Genomic DNA, 20131 nt, shown 5'->3' with positions numbered 1-20131 from the left:
TCCCAGGTCATTCTCCCCAGATCCCATTTGTTAAGAGGATCATCTCAAAGCACAGAAAAAAACAATATTAGGATATCCTGTTTGCACCTTGACGAACTTGGCAGCTCTAGCGACTGTCTCTTTGTCCTTCTTCTGACTCTGGGTAAAAAGCTCGCTGTAGTCTAAAAGAAATGTAAGGGACAGAGTTCTAATAAGTTTGGATCGCTTTTGGTTTTGTTGGAGTGCCTTGTGCCTCCCTTTGCATTCCTCCCTTTCACGTGCTACTACTGAATAAGAGTAAGATATATAACGGACAGACCAACTAAATGCAACTAAACCAACCAACTAAATGCAGTCTAAAACCACGAGAAAAGAGCAAATAAGATAAAGAGACACACAACAAATAAATTTAAAAGTAATGTACTAAGGCCTTATGCACGATATCCTTCCCATTATTCCCGTTATTAAAGCCGCCTTGTTACCAGTTTACTTCCGGTCAATTACGTAACTATCTCTGATGATTTTTAACGGAAACTGCGGAAAATATTTCAATATTTAAAAGGATTTGACTGATAGTTTAGAGCGGATGGCCCGTTTTATAGCGCGGATTCTAATAGATTCTTTTGTCTTTTAACGGTTGAGGTTTCCGACGGACCTCCGGAAGTAAACTGGTGACAATGTGGCTTTAATAGTTGAGCACTGCTCCACTCACTGCTTCCAAACACAACGATGTTAAACGCCCATTCTTCCTCCATAAGACTCAGGCACATCAGGGTCAGTTTCTTGGCTTCTTGGAGGGCTTTTCCCTAGCAAGCAGTAGACGTGGTAAGCAAAGACACATTTTGTCAAAAAACTTTATTGCACTCAATCTCAATTTGACTCTCAATTTGAAAAAAAAAAAAACAATGTGCAAGTTTGACAGCGCGCGAGTAGTAAAATAAGCCCATGTTCTTCCCTGTCCATGATCCGACTGCACTCAACCACATTCACCTTGTCAAATAACTTAGACATCTTTAACTCTTTTTGCCATTCTATTAAGGCCAAGGACTAGCTTTTACCTTCATAGAGCATGACGCGTCAAGGACGAAGATGACCTCGACATGGTGCGGTGGCCCAGACTCGAACTCAGGGTAGAAGGCTAACATACACGCCTACAATAGAAATAACACATAAGGTGAAGAACCAAGCTAAGGGCTTGAAGTACCAGGCTTTGAGCTTGGTTATGACTTGGACGTACACGCGAGGGCAAGAGAAATACATGCACAAAATCGGTTAAACACAAACACGGCAATCAAGCAACTGCGTTTTCTTTGACTTTCATTTTTGTTTACGTTCCAGTGACATTCAGAAAAATTACTAGGGTTGAGCTTGCTGTATTCACAAGTACTGCTTTGCAGCTTACAACATATTTGCAGTAGATAATGATAATCGCAAAAAAGTAGGCAGGTGGCAATCAAACCTGGCTATCAGCCTCGGTATCATGTCGCTCCACCCACATCCGGGGTACATGAATTTCGGCCAATTGGATTTGAAGCTGGAATCCGCTTCCGAGGGTTCCTCCAGGCGCCATCTCTACGACAGCCTTTGTTGAGGTTCGCTAGAAACGAAAATGCACATTAAATAGCAGACAAGTAAAAATACTACATGAGCCCTCTACATGGCCCAAACAGCCAAATGTCTGAATTCCACACTCCCTAATTCCCAGCTACTAGCATAGCGCATATTGAGTTTATAGTTTTTACGTCTGAGTATATAGTTTTTACGTCTGCTCGTCATGTTATTTTGGTGCTGCTTAACCTTGACCTTAGCCCCACCCTCCACCCTTTAGGCTTCTCCGTACGCATAACACCCTGTGCTTGACAATCGGACATCTTGAACATGCAACCCCGTCTCTTCCCCTGACGGCCAGATGTTACAAGCAACGATCCTCGCCCCCTCGTTACCGGAACTTACCTTGACCTTGACATCGTGTCCAGGGCAAAGAATAGCACGGATCTCAAATGGCATTTCAACAGAGACCTGAACTGAGGTGTTGCTACAAAGAAACAATCATTCATACATTCAATCATTCATACATTCATTTTACAGGATGGGGGTACATCGGATTTACATTTTGTAAGGGATACACAGTATGTACATGTGTAAGGGGGTACACGGGATGAACATGTGAAAGGGGTACACAGGATGCACATGTGTAACAGGAACACCGGTTGTACATGTGAAAGGGTATACATGACGTCCATGTGTAAGGAGAACACAGGATGTACATGTGAAAGGGTATACATGACGTCCATGTGTAAGGAGAACACAGGATGTACATGTGATGGGGTACACATGATGTACATGTGTAAGGGGTACAAAGGATGTACATGTGAAGGGAACACATGATGTACATGTGTAAGGGGTACACAGGATGTACATGTGAAAGGGGTACACATGATATCCATGTGTAAGGGGTACACAGGATGTACATGTTAAAGGGGTACACATGATGTACATGTTAAAGGGGTACACAGGATGTACATGTGTAAGGGGTACACAGGATGTACATGTGAAAGGGGTACACAGGATGTACATGTGTAAGGGGTACACAGGATGTACATGTGTAAGGGGTACACAGGATGTACATGTGTAAGGGGTACACATGATGTACATGTGTAAGGGGAACACAGGATGTACATGTGAAAGCGGTACACAGGATGTACATGTGTAAGGGGTACACATGATGTACATGTGAGAGGGGTAGACAGGATGTACATGTGTAAGGGGTAGACAGCATGTACATGTGAAAGGGGTACACATGATGTACATGTGTAAGGGGTACACATGATGTACATGTGAAAGTGGTACACAGGATGTACATGTGTAAGGGATACACAGTATGTACATGTGTAAGGGGGTACACGGGATGAACATGTGAAAGGGGTACACAGGATGCACATGTGTAACAGGAACACCGGTTGTACATGTGAAAGGGTATACATGACGTCCATGTGTAAGGAGAACACAGGATGTACATGTGAAAGGGTACACATGACGTCCATGTGTAAGGAGAACACAGGATGTACATGTGATGGGGTACACATGATGTACATGTGTAAGGGGTACACAGGATGTACATGTGAAGGGAACACATGATGTACATGTGTAAGGGGTACACAGGATGTACATGTGAAAGGGGTACACATGATATCCATGTGTAAGGGGTACACAGGATGTACATGTTAAAGGGGTACACATGATGTACATGTTAAAGGGGTACACAGGATGTACATGTGTAAGGGGTACACAGGATGTACATGTGAAAGGGGTACACAGGATGTACATGTGTAAGGGGTACACAGGATGTACATGTGTAAGGGGTACACAGGATGTACAGGTGTAAGGGGTACACATGATGTACATGTGTAAGGGGTACACAGGATGTACATGTGAAAGCGGTACACAGGATGTACATGTGTAAGGAATACACATGATGTACATGTGAGAGGGGTAGACAGGATGTACATGTGTAAGGGGTAGACAGCATGTACATGTGAAAGGGGTACACATGATGTACATGTGTAAGGGGTACACATGATGTACATGTGAAAGTGGTACACAGGATGTACATGTGTAGGGGGTACACATGATGTACATGTGTAAGTGGTACACAGGATGTACATGTGTAAGGGGTACACCGGATGTACATGTGAGAGGGGTACACAGGATGTACATGTGAAAGGGGTACACAGGATGTACATGTGTAAGGGGTACACATGATGTACATGTGTAAGGGGTACACATGATGTACATGTGAGAGGGGTACACAGGATGCACATGTGTAAGGAATACACATGATGTACATGTGAAAGGGGTACACATGAGGGACATGTGTAAGGGGTACACAGGATGTACCCGTGAAAGGGGTATACAGGATGTACATGTGAAAGGGGTACACAGGATGTACCCGTGAAAGTGGTATACATGATGTATATGTGAAAGTGGTACACAGGATGTACATGTGTAAGGGGTATACAGGATGTACATGTGAAAGGGGTACACAGGATGCACATGTGTAAGGAATACACATGATGTACATGTGAAAGGGGTACACATGAGGGACATGTGTAAGGGGTACACAGGATGTACCCGTGAAAGGGGTATACAGAATGTACATGTGAAAGGGGTACACAGGATGTACCCGTGAAAGTGGTATACATGATGTATATGTGAAAGGGGTACACAGGATGTACATGTGTAAGGGGTATACAGGATGTACATGTGAAAGGGGTACACATGAGGCACATGTGTAAGGGGTACACAGGATGTACATGTGTAAGGGGTACACATGATGTACATGTGTAAGGGGTACACAGGATGTACCCGTGAAAGGGGTATACAGAATGTATATGTGTAAGGGGTGCACAGAATGTAAATGTGTAAGGGGTATACAGGATGTATATGTGTAAGGGGTACACAGAATGTACATGTGTAAGGGGTATACAGGATGTACATGTGTAAGGGGTACACAGTATGTACATGTGTAAGGGGTACACAGAATGTACATGTGTAAGGGGTATACAGGATGTATATGTGTAAGGGGTACACAGGATGTACATGTGATGGGGTACACATGATGTACATGTGTAAGTGGTACACAGGATGTACATGTAAAAGGGGTATACAGGATGTACATGTGTAAGGGGTACACATGATGTACATGTGTAAGGGGAACACAGGATGTACATGTGAAAGCGGTACACAGGATGTACATGTGTAAGGGGTACACATGATGTACATGTGAGAGGGGTAGACAGGATGTACATGTGTAAGGGGTAGACAGCATGTACATGTGAAAGGGGTACACATGATGTACATGTGTAAGGGGTACACATGATGTACATGTGAAAGTGGTACACAGGATGTACATGTGTAAGGGATACACAGTATGTACATGTGTAAGGGGGTACACGGGATGAACATGTGAAAGGGGTACACAGGATGCACATGTGTAACAGGAACACCGGTTGTACATGTGAAAGGGTATACATGACGTCCATGTGTAAGGAGAACACAGGATGTACATGTGAAAGGGTACACATGACGTCCATGTGTAAGGAGAACACAGGATGTACATGTGATGGGGTACACATGATGTACATGTGTAAGGGGTACACAGGATGTACATGTGAAGGGAACACATGATGTACATGTGTAAGGGGTACACAGGATGTACATGTGAAAGGGGTACACATGATATCCATGTGTAAGGGGTACACAAGATGTACATGTTAAAGGGGTACACATGATGTACATGTTAAAGGGGTACACAGGATGTACATGTGTAAGGGGTACACAGGATGTACATGTGAAAGGGGTACACAGGATGTACATGTGTAAGGGGTACACAGGATGTACATGTGTAAGGGGTACACAGGATGTACAGGTGTAAGGGGTACACATGATGTACATGTGTAAGGGGTACACAGGATGTACATGTGAAAGCGGTACACAGGATGTACATGTGTAAGGAATACACATGATGTACATGTGAGAGGGGTAGACAGGATGTACATGTGTAAGGGGTAGACAGCATGTACATGTGAAAGGGGTACACATGATGTACATGTGTAAGGGGTACACATGATGTACATGTGAAAGTGGTACACAGGATGTACATGTGTAAGGGGTACACATGATGTACATGTGTAAGTGGTACACAGGATGTACATGTGTAAGGGGTACACCGGATGTACATGTGAGAGGGGTACACAGGATGTACATGTGAAAGGGGTACACAGGATGTACATGTGTAAGGGGTACACATGATGTACATGTGTAAGGGGTACACATGATGTACATGTGAGAGGGGTACACAGGATGCACATGTGTAAGGAATACACATGATGTACATGTGAAAGGGGTACACATGAGGGACATGTGTAAGGGGTACACAGGATGTACCCGTGAAAGGGGTATACAGGATGTACATGTGAAAGGGGTACACAGGATGTACCCGTGAAAGTGGTATACATGATGTATATGTGAAAGTGGTACACAGGATGTACATGTGTAAGGGGTATACAGGATGTACATGTGAAAGGGGTACACAGGATGCACATGTGTAAGGAATACACATGATGTACATGTGAAAGGGGTACACATGAGGGACATGTGTAAGGGGTACACAGGATGTACCCGTGAAAGGGGTATACAGAATGTACATGTGAAAGGGGTACACAGGATGTACCCGTGAAAGTGGTATACATGATGTATATGTGAAAGGGGTACACAGGATGTACATGTGTAAGGGGTATACAGGATGTACATGTGAAAGGGGTACACATGAGGCACATGTGTAAGGGGTACACAGGATGTACATGTGTAAGGGGTACACATGATGTACATGTGTAAGGGGTACACAGGATGTACCCGTGAAAGGGGTATACAGAATGTATATGTGTAAGGGGTGCACAGAATGTAAATGTGTAAGGGGTATACAGGATGTATATGTGTAAGGGGTACACAGGATGTACATGTGTAAGGGGTACACAGTATGTACATGTGTAAGGGGTACACAGAATGTACATGTGTAAGGGGTATACAGGATGTATATGTGTAAGGGGTACACAGGATGTACATGTGTAAGGGGTATACAGGATGTGCATGTGTAAGGGGTATACAGGATGTACATGTAAAAGGGGTATACAGGATGTACATGTGAAAGGGGCGCAATTGATGTACATGTAAATAGGATATATATAGAAACTTAACCTTTGATTCTCCTCATCAACACAAATAGTATCCACATCTGTTTGAGTGACGTCATCATGCGCTTGCGTGCGCTGCCATGGCGCCACGCTTCCTGGTAACCGAAAGCAGATGAGTTCTCCCTCCACGGTGAGTTCGGCAACATAGGTGATCTTAATGAGCACGCTTGCAGCTGGGGGTAGGTTACCTACGTTCACGGTGAACACGTCCTGTAAAGGAAATAAATAATCTAACTTGCAGCAAGCCATCATTTTAAACTTTGAATTTCAGCTGATCATGGGATGCTGTCAAAACATTTTCGAGACTTAAGTTTCGAGACTTTCGAGATCTCGAGACTTATTTCTTGTATAAGTACAAGAAAGGTGTCATAACGTGTGTACTTCCTCAAAAAATGTCAGTTATATGCAAAACATTTAACAAGCAATATATAAAGTTGTATTAGAATACGATAAACTAATATATGCTTTAGTAATGCTACCCTTACAATATCTTTAAATATATCAACATAACTTATGAATCAACATAAAATATGATATTTTTTAAGAGTAACAGGTTAAAATTATATGTGAAGCAAGCTAGGGACAAAAAAAGAAAGCAAAGCTATCGGTTTTGTCTTATACATTTGTGATTTTAGAATACATTTAGGAATTACAATCATGGCAAAGCTGCTCTATGCAGGTCGCGCATGCGTATACTTACTGGTGTCTCCTCGTCCATGAGATAGGCCCCATGCCCTGCGCTGATTGCTTCCCGGTACTCTTTGCGTGCTTGTTCTTTTTCTTTTACCTCACCAATGATGTGTTTACCATTGATGAAGGCCTCAAATCCGCAAACTGCGATGTATGAAATTACATCAAAGGGAGAAGAGGTTCCTATTCTGCGCTACCCAACTATATATATCGTATCCAATTCCATCGGCTAATAACAAACCATGGATTAAGAAACGTTTAGTCAAATATTGTTAAAGCCGTCCATCATCATAATCGCTGTGCTATACCCCGTCAATCAGAATTTTAACGAAGGATTTGACCCTGATGGCTTTTTCCGTTAGATAAAGCAACCAAGTGAGGATATGAATTTTTTTATGCACATTTTAATCGGCTGAATTGGGCTGGTAGATAAAATAAACAGACAAAAAAAGGATGTGATCGAAAGCCAATTCCACACTTCCGAGGCTCATGATTCACACAAGCTATTTTTAAGTTTGTTCGGATCGAGGAATACTCAAACTCAGGTGCCGCCTTACCCGCCGCCATATCATCTAGAGGGAAGACGTACTTGGCTTCAATCGGTACGTCGCTGTTGTTACAATACACCTGCATCACTACAACCTGGAAACACACAGATCTGTCGTTATCTAACATACGACTTCTTCAAGCTGATTTATTTGATACTCATTACTACGGGTTGCACCGCTAAAAACTGAAAAGCGTTACGAATTAATGCCGACGGAAACCGGAAGGCGCGACGAAAGAATGCAGACGGGAACCCGAAAGCAGGACGAGGGAACGAGCGGTATTCATTATGAATTGTCCATGCTGAGTGGATTTCCTGTGTGGTAGCCACGATTGGATAACTGTAAGTAATCCTGGGTTACCTGTGGGGGTGGTCACGATTGAGCCACCTATGGTGAGTGGGTTACCTGTGTGCTAAAAAACCTCTAATGAATGGGTTACCTGAGCAGAAGTCACAACAACATTACCTGTGCTGCGAGGTCAAGAAGCTTGGCGCGAATATGGACCGCTTTGAGTGGAACAGGCTTGTCAGCAGTCCCTTTCAACCCAGCCTCAACCTTCAGTAAGGGATCTGGGATGGACATCACGTCAGACAGATCAACTTCTATCTCATCTGCATAGAAAAAAACTTCATTACTGATAAAGCGATAAACTACGAAAAAAAAGGTTTTTTTTGGATTTTATTATGATTAGATTATTATTTTAGATTATATATAACATCTTATTATGATTGTTTTTATAACTTTTACTTTAACAACACATATTTGCTGTCTAACCTTCATTATCGAGCGGCTCTTCAACAAATCCGCTGTCAACGGACACATTATCGCGGGCGATTATGTTATCTTCCGGTAGAGCAAATTCCACAAGATATCTGACGAAAGTCACAAATATTAAACACATTTTACTGTAATTTATTTCCATTTAAATAAACGAACATTGCGTTAAACATCCGCGTAGACAGACACAGACAGAGAGACAGAGAGACAGAGAGACAGAGAGACAGAGAGACAGAGAGACAGAGAGACAGAGAGACAGAGAGACAGAGAGACAGAGAGACAGAGAGACAGAGAGACAGAGAGACAGAGAGACAGAGAGACAGAGAGACAGAGAGACAGAGAGACAGAGAGACAGAGAGACAGAGAGACAGAGAGACAGAGAGACAGAGAGACAGAGAGACAGAGAGACAGAGAGACAGAGAGACAGAGAGACAGAGAGACAGAGAGACAGAGAGACAGAGAGACAGAGAGAGAGAGAGAGAGAGAGAGAGAGAGAGAGAGAGAGAGAGAGAGAGAGAGAGAGAGAGAGAGAGAGAGAGAGAGAGAGAGAGAGAGAGAGAGAGAGAGAGAGAGAGAGAGAGAGAGAGAGAGAGAGAGAGAGAGAGAGAGAGAGAGAGAGAGAGGGGGGGGGGGAGCACCATGTAAACAAAGCGCAAAAAATAGAAGGGGCTAGAGAAGGTGTGATGCATAAAAAATGTTTATCCTCAGTTTCAGTGCGACTCGATCAGCCCTCTACCACAGTCATCCCGAATAAGTATTTGAGGCTCTCTACCACAGTCATCCCGAATAAGTATTTGACGGGTGAAGATGACATACCTCATCTGCTGCTGCTTGGTGTCGTAAACAACAAATTCGTCATCCTACAACAACAAAAAATTAATTAGCCTTTTATGATAAATTATTAAAGTACAAGGGTCTAGCTATGGTGACGCACTGGCTGCAAAACCTCATGGAAACAGTATCGTTGATGCCTATGACCTCACCGTGACATATCGTGTCGTTACATATGTTCTACCGTGACATATCGTGTCGTTACATATGTTCTACCGTGACATATCGTGTCGTTACATATGTTCTACCGTGACATATCGTGTCGTTACATAAGTTATACCGTGACATATCGTGTCGTTACATATGTACTACCGTGACATATCGTGTCGTTACATATGTTGTACCGTGACATATTGTGTCGTGACATATGTTCTAGCGTGACCTAGTATGTAGTAAGGCATCAAATTGAAGTCTGATGGTTCGGTCGCTTTGATACCTTTAACCCGCCGTTTGTTACGTGTCATATTCTACCGTGACCTACTAATAAGGCGTCACCTTGAAGGCTGATGGTTTGGTCGCTTTGATACCTTTAACCCGCCGTTTGTTACGTGTCATATTCTACCGTGACCTACTAGTAAGGCGTCACCTTGAAGGCTGATGGTTTGGTCGCCTTGATCCCTACACCATAATGTAACATAACCTATATCCTACCGTGACATATCATGTCGTGACATAGTCTACCGTGACCTACTGTGTAGTAGTGAGGCGTTACCTTGAAGTCTGATGGCTGCGTCTCGGTCGCCTTGACACCTATGACGCTATTATACCCGTCAGGCGGTCGCGTCAGATCTTTAGTAAACTTACGATATTCCTACAGGAACAATAAAATGGCATCACTTTAGACTATGAGCTAACCGCGAGAAAATTTTACAAATAGTCTTTGTCATTCGCAAATTTGGTCATCACTTTTATCGGAGTTTATTAAATGTAGAAAACGTTGTTTTTAAATGGCTACTTTCGGATTTCGTAACATCACTTAAATCTCCCAATTTTGTATGAAAACAATAACAAAGATCTGGCTGACTAGGGTTCTTTAAGAATTTTTCTAAAACTTTTGAGGAAGAGAGGTTCAGATTATGCGACTCTTGAAAAAAAGATATAAGACAACTGCAGATAGTAGCAAATCTGTCCGGCTTCACTAGGCTTTTTTCTACTCTCGGAACTATAAAAACGAGTTAACTAGCATTAAGCGCTAAGCATAAAGCAGGGCTTCTGGAAATACGCGGAAAAAAACTCACAATAACGCGGGATTCTTTGCTAAATTACGCGGAAAATCAATCATTACGCGCTAAATTAGGCGGGATTTTGCAATACATTTTTCTTTAAAAATCAAAATTTTGCGGGATTCTTTACTGAATTACGCGCTAAATTTTCATTGGCTCCTAGCCACCAGCCAATTAAAAAAGGTATTTTATTATTAGTCCTAGGCCTTCGCGGTAGCACTCTTACGAAGGATATCTCTCTTTTTTTACGAGAAATAGAGGTAAGAACCCTAAAAGAACACATTACCTGTGCAATTAAATGCTTTGTCTTTCAAAATTTAGCCAAATTAGGCGGGATTACGTGGAAATTGGTGCATTGCGCGGATTACGCGGAAAAAGCCAAATTACGCGCTTCCGCACAAGCGCGTAATTGCAGAAGCCCTGATAAAGGCGTTTCCTTAATCACGTTCTCTTCGCCGTCGTCGTTGCAGAAGCTCCCTGTATTACCTTGGATTTGCCCAACGCCACTTTATTGACCAGCATAAAACGGGATCCGAGCATGCCTGGGGACGAGTATTTAGCACTTGTGCTGAAAAACAAACACGTGATCACTACCTAGCACAACTGGAAGCGAAGTGCATGCTGGTCTTACCTGGCTCTGTCAGCAAAATAGATACCGTGGCCCAACATCCCTGCATCAGACCGCTGGCCCCCAAAATCGTCGACGACAATCGTAGGGAGAAGTAAACCCCTGAAAGAATGCTACACTTTTAGTTTTACATACGAGACATGCACACGGAAAGAGAGCAGACAATTCGAAGGAATAGGAAGGAATTTTCCAGATGGACCAGATGAACCCTGGAACCCAGTATGTGCAATTTTCAATTTATCGTTTTTACTAATTCTCACAAACGTTTAATTAATTTTTTTTTCTATTTAGCTTCATTGCATCGAAATATTCTCTCCGTTGCCAGTACATCAAATTATAATCTAGTATCAGATTTTATTAGTTTTCCTTGGCTTTGACACAGCGCGGTTAGCCATACCTTTGTTATCGTGTTTATTCCCTATTGGAAAACAGATGATGATGAGGAAATCTTATAGTAGTCACTCACAAACATAATTTTATACTTTTTTTACAAACTCAAATCGAAAATATAACAGAAGAGCAGTCAGAAGTGGACCGTTTCTCGTTCTTCGTATTTCGTGAAGATGACAAATTGCGGCTGACAGGGACTCAGGCTTTTATCGATTTTGGGCTTCGTGTGGCGTGATCAAGAAAGAGCGGGGGCCTGGTTCCGGTTCAACTAGCCCTCAGTCCAATATCTTACATGAATAGTACCACAGGAACCCGAATTCATAAAAGTACGGAAAAGTCCAAAAAAACACTCGAGATTCCTGTGGAGGAGATTAAGTGGAACATATATTAAATGGATTTACCTCGAGAGTATTCCAACAAAATTCCTGACCTGCGATACAACAAAACAGAAATAGTTAGACTTAATAGCTTATTGTCTCTTTGTCGACTATACTTTCATCAAAAGTCCTCACGATATCATTGTCTTTCTTTTATTTCAAGCCGGAAAAAGAACAAAAAACCCCTTACCCTTAGAGGCGAAGAAAACCTAGTTTGTAACCATGTTTGTAAAAAATAAATTGCCCTACAAGAATGGAATAGTAGATTTTGTCCGCCTATAGGCAATGTCTTTATAGAATGATTTACCCTAAAACGAATGGAATAGTAGCTTTTGTCCGCCTAGGTTATATATTTATCGAATGACTTACCCTAGAAGCATGAAATAGTAGCTTTTGTCTGCCGAGGTAATGTCTTTATAGAATGACTTACCCTAGAAGCATGGAATAGTAGTTTTTTTTTTCTGCCGAGGTAATGTCTTTATAGAATGACTTACCCTAGAAGCATGGAATAGTAGTTTTTGTCTGCCGAGGTAATGTCTTTATAGAATGACTTACCCCAAAAACAAGAAATAGTAGTTTTTGTCCGGTGAGGTAATGTCTTTATAGAATGACTTACCCTAGAAGCATGGAATAGTAGCTTTTGTCTGCCGAGGTAATGTCTTTATAGAATGACTTACCCTAAAAGCATGGAATAGTAGCGTTGTCCGGTGAGGTAATGTCTTTATAGAATGACTTACCCTAAAAGCATGGAATAGTAGCTTTTGTCTGCCGAGGTAATGTCTTTATAGAATGACTTACCCTAGAAGCATGGAATAGTAGCCTTTGTCTGCCGAGGTAATGCCTTTATAGAATGACTTACCCTAGAAGCATGGAATAGTAGCCTTTGTCTGCAAAGGTAATGTCTTTATAGAATGACTTACCCTAGAAGCATGGAATAGTAGCCTTTGTCCGGTGAGGTAATGTCTTTATAGAATGACTTACCCTAGAAGCATGGAATAGTAGTTTTTGTCTGCCGAGGTAATGTCTTTATAGAATGACTTACCCTAGAAGCATGGAATAATAGCTTTTGTCTGCCGAGGTAATGTCTTTATAGAATGACTTACCCTAGAAGCATGGAATGGTAGCTTTTGTCTGCCGAGGTAATGTCTTTATAGAATGACTTACCCTAGAAGCATGGAATGGTAGTTTTTGTCTGCCGAGGTAATGTCTTTATAGAATGACTTACCCTAGAAGCATGGAATAGTAGCCTTTGTCCGGTGAGGTAATGTCTTTATAGAATGACTTACCCTAAAAGCATGGAATAGTAGCTTTTGTCTGCCGAGGTAATGTCTTTATAGAATGACTTACCCTAGAAGCATGGAATAGTAGCCTTTGTCTGCCGAGGTAATGTCTTTATAGAATGACTTACCCTAGAAGCATGGAATGGTAGCTTTTGTCTGCCGAGGTAATGTCTTTATAGAATGACTTACCCTAGAAGCATGGAATAGTAGCCTTTGTCTGCCGAGGTAATGTCTTTATAGAATGACTTACCCTAGAAGCATGGAATAATAGCTTTTGTCTGCTGAGGTAATGTCTTTATAGAATGACTTACCCTAGAAGCATGGAATGGTAGCTTTTGTCTGCCGAGGTAATGTCTTTATAGAATGACTTACCCTAGAAGCATGGAATGGTAGTTTTTGTCTGCCGAGGTAATGTCTTTATAGAATGACTTACCCTAGAAGCATGGAATAGTAGCCTTTGTCCGGTGAGGTAATGTCTTTATAGAATGACTTACCCTAAAAGCATGGAATAGTAGCTTTTGTCTGCCGAGGTAATGTCTTTATAGAATGACTTACCCTAGAAGCATGGAATAGTAGCCTTTGTCTGCCGAGGTAATGTCTTTATAGAATGACTTACCCTAGAAGCATGGAATAGTAGCTTTTGTCTGCCGAGGTAATGTCTTTATAGAATGACTTACCCTAGAAGCATGGAATAGTAGCCTTTGTCCGGTGAGGTAATGTCTTTATAGAATGACTTACCCTAGAAGCATGGAATAGTAGCCTTTGTCCGGTGAGGTAATGTCTTTATAGAATGACTTACCCTAAAAGCATGAAATAGTAGTTTTTGTCCGGTGAGGTAATGTCTTTATAGAATGACTTACCCTAGAAGCATGGAATAGTAGTTTTTGTCTGCCGAGGTAATGTCTTTATAGAATGACTTACCCTAGAAGCATGGAATAATAGCTTTTGTCTGCCGAGGTAATGTCTTTATAGAATTACTTACCCTAAAAGCATGGAATAGTAGCCTTTGTCCGGTGAGGTAATGTCTTTATAGAATGACTTACCCTAGAAGCATGGAATAGTAGTTTTTGTCTGCCGAGGTAATGTCTTTATAGAATTACTTACCCTAGAAGCATGGAATAGTAGTTTTTGTCTGCCGAGGTAATGTCTTATAGAATGACTTACCCTAAAAGCATGAAATAGTAGTTTTTGTCCGGTGAGGTAATGTCTTTATAGAATGACTTACCCTAGAAGCATGGAATGGTAGCTTTTGTCTGCCGAGGTAATGTCTTTAGAATGACTTACCCTAAAAGCATGGAATAGTAGCTTTTGTCTGCCGAGGTTATGTCTTTATAGAATGACTTACCCTAGAAGCATGGAATAGTAGCTTTTGTCTGCCGAGGTAATGTCTTTATAGAATGACTTACCCTAGAAGCATGGAATAGTAGCTTTTGTCTGCCGAGGCCATGCCTGTAATTGATGTCCTCCACGGGGCGGTGCAGCGAGAATACATTTAACACTATGATATCATTTGAGCTGGAAACAAGTAAAATAGAAAGTTTGAAACAATCTTAAATATAGATGAACTCTTCTACATTTTATACAGCTAAGGTGGATGTTTGAAAATATGAAATGCATCTGTTGTTCTGCTCTAATGAAGGAAAATTAAATACCACTCTGTGAGCTAGGAGAAAATGATCCGCTCGATGTGTAAATAGGCCTGTTGTTGCTGCTGGATAAGTTCCTGTTTCTTGTCGTGGATAAGCCTATTCTGTTGTTGTTCTAGAATGTGCAACTAATCATATTGCTGCTAGTGTGATAATCTCTGCTTACCCTGTCTGTTCTTCTATTGCAAGCTCCTTGATCGCCTTGTATTCTGCCTCTTCAGGGTGCAGAGCCTCTATGTGGCATCTAAGAGCCTTGTACTTGGCCAAGTGGCTGCTCACCGTTGACATGTTGGTGGCTTCGCTGATTGTTACCATATCTCTAATTAGCTGGAACCAACAAAATATTATCCTGCACATTAAAGAGTCCCAGTCCGCCAAACATTTGTCATTGTTTTTTTTTTCTATTATTGGAAGATTAACCTTGCAGAGAAAGCTTGAGATAGCAATCATCTTTTAAAAGCTGTGTCGTGAAGGTCGGGTAGATTTTTTCGTAAAAAAAAAATTAGGGTATATATACTATGTATGCCATATATATCTATTACAATCAATTACAATCTATCTATTACAATCTATTACAATTAATACGGTTGAGGAGGGGGAATTCCACCTGGATGATCTGAATTGGCTTTTACTTTTATGGAACAAGCCTTTATACTCACCTGACAAAGATTTTGCTTCTCTGCAATCAACCCCTTATTAACTGTTGAGTCCTTGATTTTAATTTGATGAGGAATAAGTGAATCAAACTCTTCCCAAAGTTTTGAAATCTTCTCCTTGTTTTGTGTATTGTCAAATTCTTCCTGTTTGGAAACACATAAGATATATCATTGTAGTTATAAAACAATCATTGTAATTTGATCAGGTTGTATATTATTATCCTCCTTCTTATTAATATAACCAACAACACATCATAATCATCTTAATACCACCACCACCATTATTATCGTTTTCATCACCACCAACATAACCAATTCAATGACAAGACCCCAATGACCCGCACTCAAGACCCTTGTGGAAGCATGGGTGGCTTAGTGTGTTATGCCCTACATGTATGTACCTTCAATGACATCAATATTGCCTCAGCTTCTTGTACTTTTTGCAGCTTTATGGATTCTAAAGGCACAGACAATGTGCTATTTAAGCAACCAATCGCTTCTGTCCACAGGTAGTCCACAAGGCTCGCCACCTCTTGGCTGACAGATTCTCCTTCCCCTGATGAGCGGGTGTCCATTGATTCCTGGATTAATTGGTACATATGTTCATTTTAATGATAAAGCATCCAGATGAGGTACACAAGATATGGACGTGAGCCAGATGTCAGTTTTACCACTAAATCATAGCATGTAAAGTCATTTAAGCTCCCATTATCACATTACAATACATTACAATACAAAACTAACAGGTATTCTGAGTATGTACTTGTTAATTTATTATTATAGGTACAAACAGTGGTCCATTTTAGATTGATCATTTGCCACTTATCGTTTTTACTGACAATACTTTAGAGCTTTATTTTTTAATAAATTATTAAAATACTTAAAAATAACGGCCACCCCAACAATGCATTTAGGGTTGGGTGAACTGCCCCTTCAAAGGTGCATCAAATGAGTATACATGTACTGCACTAACCTCCTTCATCTTATCGGAGCCTATCTTGGATGAGAGGGTCTTCCAGCAGCATGTTAAGTTGTGAGGGGGTTGTGTTACCTTCGCACACAGCGCTATGTACGTCCCCAATGCCTCCTCACTGCTTCCATGGTAACTACACTCTTTTGTGCATTGCTCAGCATCATTTCCTTCCTAGTAAATAAAACCTTTTTATAATAATACTGTATGTGCATAGGATGTTTTATCTAGAATGTGTTTTAAGAAGTGATTGGATACAGTTTATTGATAGAGGAATCTCCCGCCAAAAAAACCCTGCTATTCATGTTCTAACAATGGTAATATAAAGGCGAAACATTGATCAGAATGACAAGCTGTCTCTCTCTATTTTGAACGGTAATTATTCAGCCACCATTAATTTAGGGCATGGTAAAGGCCAAAAGCTGTTTATAATTATTATTCTTTTGTATTATATACTATTCCAAATAAGTTACACTCTGAAAATCCATGTGTTATTGTATAACAAATATCACATAATATAACGTATAAAATAATGGAAAATTTCATTATCTATATGATGGCAACATCTTCTGGACTGATAAATCCTGCATCAGCCTGCATAGCTACATATTTGGTCTGAATACCTTAAGTGCCTTAAAATTCCCATGGTGGTGGAACACCCTGTAGTGATGTCCATCAAAGCAAGTGCTTGGAGGAATGACATGAAGCTCAATGGCAGAGAAAACAAGAACCTCTCCTGCATCTGCCCTTCTCTATGAGATAAGCATGAATCAAAAAATATTATTTTTTTCCAGAAAGAGATAGGAGGAATGGGTTAGGGTAAAGCTGCACTTTATCCTTTTCAGAACCAATTTTTCAACATAAAATGCATTGGACTGCTGAAGCTAAAGTATTCAATTGCACATAAAAACAATAAGGGCATCCTAAAACTTCTGAATCACATCTCTCAGAAATAATCTTTCACTGTGATCACCATCATCTGTCTTGAACGCACCACACACTATTTACCTGATACAGCACATGCTTTGCAATTTCATAACTTTTCTCATCGTAACTTGGGCCTTTAGAGCCTTTGTAAGGGAAGAACCTAACAAAGACAGAGAACAGACATTAGATTATAGATTGAAGCAAAGAATACATAATGATTTTGATGAAAAGATTGAAATGTTTGTGTTTTGAGTACCTTATTTTGCTTAGATCTGCTTGAAGAACTTGGACAGAACTGGAGACCTTTTTGTTAAAACATCCACCTTGTTTTGGAGCTGTAAAATATGCAAGCAAAAATAATTTCATATTAGGAAAATCAAATAAAAATTTATAGTGGTGTGTCATCAAATGCTGCATTCTGATTGGTGGATCTACTACAAAGACAACAACGTGGACAGTGATGGCAACAAATTTGGAATTGATCATCAAACAAACACTTCTTTTTTTATGCCATTGTCTTTAGCTATCATTGTCCTTGTTTGAATTAACACAGATCCGATTCATGCAGGAATATCCAATCAGAAAGCTGCAAATAGAAGCCAGCTAAGTGCAACCCAAATGTCCCACAGAAAATGTTTTAGAATTCTGCAATATCAATCTGCCTCATTATATTTTACTGATCGTTATATTACTATATCTCACTGACTTAAACTTATGAATGGAATGTATATGGACTGGCCTGTCAGGTATATTACTGACAAGCAAAGGCAAGGCATCTGATCATGTCCAGCTTTCACATTATGTTTGCACTTTAAAAATACTAGTTATACAAAAATATTTCTTAACTGTACTGTATGCAGGGCTTCTGGAATTATGCGCTTGTGCAGAAGCGCGTAATTTGGCTTTCTCCGCGTAATCCGCGTAATTTAGCTAAATTTTGAAAGACAAAACATTTAAGTGCACAGCTGATGTGTTCTTTTAGGGTTCTCACCTCTGTTTCTCGTAAAAAAAAGGCAAATATTATTCGTAAGAATGCGATATTTCGAACTGAATTTTCGAAAACAAATAAAATGACTAGGCGTTCTTTGCTAAACCGTGAAGGCCTAGGACTAATAATAAAATACCTTTTTTAATTGGCTGGTGGCTAGGAGCCAATGAACTCACCTTAGATATTTTCGCGCAAAAAAATAAACCTTTTTCAAGTTATTTCGTGCTTTCCTTCGGTACAAAATGTAGTTTGGGCGTAACATTTGATATTCCGTGTAATTTAGCGCGTAATGATTGATTTTCCGCGTAATTTAGCACTAATTTAGCAAAGAATCCAGCTTAATTTTGAGTTTTTTCCGCGTAATTCCTTAAGCCCTGTGTATGTACTAAAATCATGTATATCAATCCTAGTGTACCTGTGACAATCTTGCCTGAGCTAAACTGCTTGGATTCTGGTGTCTCTGACAGAATGTAAGTGGGGTCTGGGGCGGAGAGTTGTCCTGATGATAGACAGCTGTCAATAAAGTCTATGTGAACCACAGGGACCCCAAGCTTGGCTGCAGTTCTTCCCTTGTATGAAGACAAGGTCCTTTCTCCATCAGAAGTCAGCACATAATCAGTCTAGACAAGGCAGATATTTTTTTTTAGGTTTAAATAGATTGGGTATGTGGAAATGTGAGAATAAGGAGAGAATGGTGGACTTAGGAGTTTTTGGAAACATGGAAGAAGGGAAATTTGTGGATTTCGGCTCGGATGCACTTCTTATTAAAACTCTTATATGATGAGATGCACTAGCCAGCCTGGATGCCCGCACTGGACCCCATCCCCAGCAAGTGTTGGAAAAGGAAAAGGAAATGCATGTGTGTATAGTTTAGTATACGCAAAGGACAAATCACCCCTATACCCGTTAGCCATTCCCCCCACCCACCCACCCACCATGTAACTTTTGTTAGGATTATTTATATATTTTATAGGTTGTCTATATCCATTGCAGAACCATTGGCTTAAATTCTTTACTTCCCAATTTTGACTTTAAATATTCAGCAACAACAACAAACTGAAAAGTTTAAGAAACTGTTTCAAAATAACACTTTCTTTTTGTTTTTAATGTCTCGAATAAATTAATATATATGAAAGAAAAAGAGAAGAAACTGCATAAAAGAGTTATTTGCAAACTGCGTAGTCAACAGGAAAGGAGAATTGTGGATTCGGGCGCGATATTCTAACCTTCTTGGTCAAAATGTAGGATATTGTTCCGCCATTTGAAGTGATCTTCGAGCGAAGTTCTTGCTTCTGTTTGAATGAGAAACCAGGCAATCCGGAGGAATCCAGTACAAATAGGAGACCAGAGAAGATAACAGACATCGTTATGCCCTTTAAGATAGGAACATGTGAACAAAACCAGTGTTTGAGACTGCTAGAGAGAAGCCAGTTTGCTTTACTCCGCAGATCTAGGTTTCGCTTCCTGTG

The 20131-nt window shown here is 40.6% G+C and overlaps 1 protein-coding gene across 5 annotated transcripts in view; it reads right to left on the bottom strand.

Moving 5' to 3' along the window:
* Positions 1 to 20131, bottom strand: part of LOC5518843 (protein mono-ADP-ribosyltransferase PARP4) — a 38530-nt gene extending 18399 nt beyond the window's left edge. For all 5 annotated transcript variants that reach the window (XM_048721509.1, XM_032363507.2, XM_048721510.1 and 2 more), the window contains exons 1-25: positions 19889 to 20131; positions 19078 to 19282; positions 17931 to 18009; positions 17756 to 17834; positions 17371 to 17499; positions 16751 to 16921; positions 16179 to 16358; positions 15781 to 15921; positions 15288 to 15448; positions 14882 to 14990; positions 12220 to 12248; positions 11432 to 11530; positions 11287 to 11368; positions 10290 to 10388; positions 9563 to 9606; positions 8744 to 8841; positions 8435 to 8580; positions 7979 to 8063; positions 7432 to 7565; positions 6736 to 6941; positions 1933 to 2014; positions 1439 to 1576; positions 1038 to 1130; positions 692 to 785; positions 88 to 161 (exon numbers count right to left, since the gene is read on the bottom strand). In XM_048721509.1, the coding sequence (XP_048577466.1) occupies positions 88 to 161; positions 692 to 785; positions 1038 to 1130; positions 1439 to 1576; positions 1933 to 2014; positions 6736 to 6941; positions 7432 to 7565; positions 7979 to 8063; positions 8435 to 8580; positions 8744 to 8841; positions 9563 to 9606; positions 10290 to 10388; positions 11287 to 11368; positions 11432 to 11530; positions 12220 to 12248; positions 14882 to 14990; positions 15288 to 15448; positions 15781 to 15921; positions 16179 to 16358; positions 16751 to 16921; positions 17371 to 17499; positions 17756 to 17834; positions 17931 to 18009; positions 19078 to 19282; positions 19889 to 20026 (2895 nt within the window). In that variant the 5' untranslated portion in view covers positions 20027 to 20131. The remainder of the gene's footprint in view (positions 1 to 87; positions 162 to 691; positions 786 to 1037; positions 1131 to 1438; positions 1577 to 1932; positions 2015 to 6735; positions 6942 to 7431; positions 7566 to 7978; positions 8064 to 8434; positions 8581 to 8743; positions 8842 to 9562; positions 9607 to 10289; positions 10389 to 11286; positions 11369 to 11431; positions 11531 to 12219; positions 12249 to 14881; positions 14991 to 15287; positions 15449 to 15780; positions 15922 to 16178; positions 16359 to 16750; positions 16922 to 17370; positions 17500 to 17755; positions 17835 to 17930; positions 18010 to 19077; positions 19283 to 19888) is intronic.

Source organism: Nematostella vectensis, chromosome 14 (assembly GCF_932526225.1).
Source record: "Nematostella vectensis chromosome 14, jaNemVect1.1, whole genome shotgun sequence".
Classification (NCBI taxonomy): Eukaryota; Metazoa; Cnidaria; class Anthozoa; order Actiniaria; family Edwardsiidae; genus Nematostella; species Nematostella vectensis.
The sequence above is the reverse complement of the archived record's forward strand: the minus strand, read 5'-3'. Positions and strand labels throughout refer to the sequence as shown.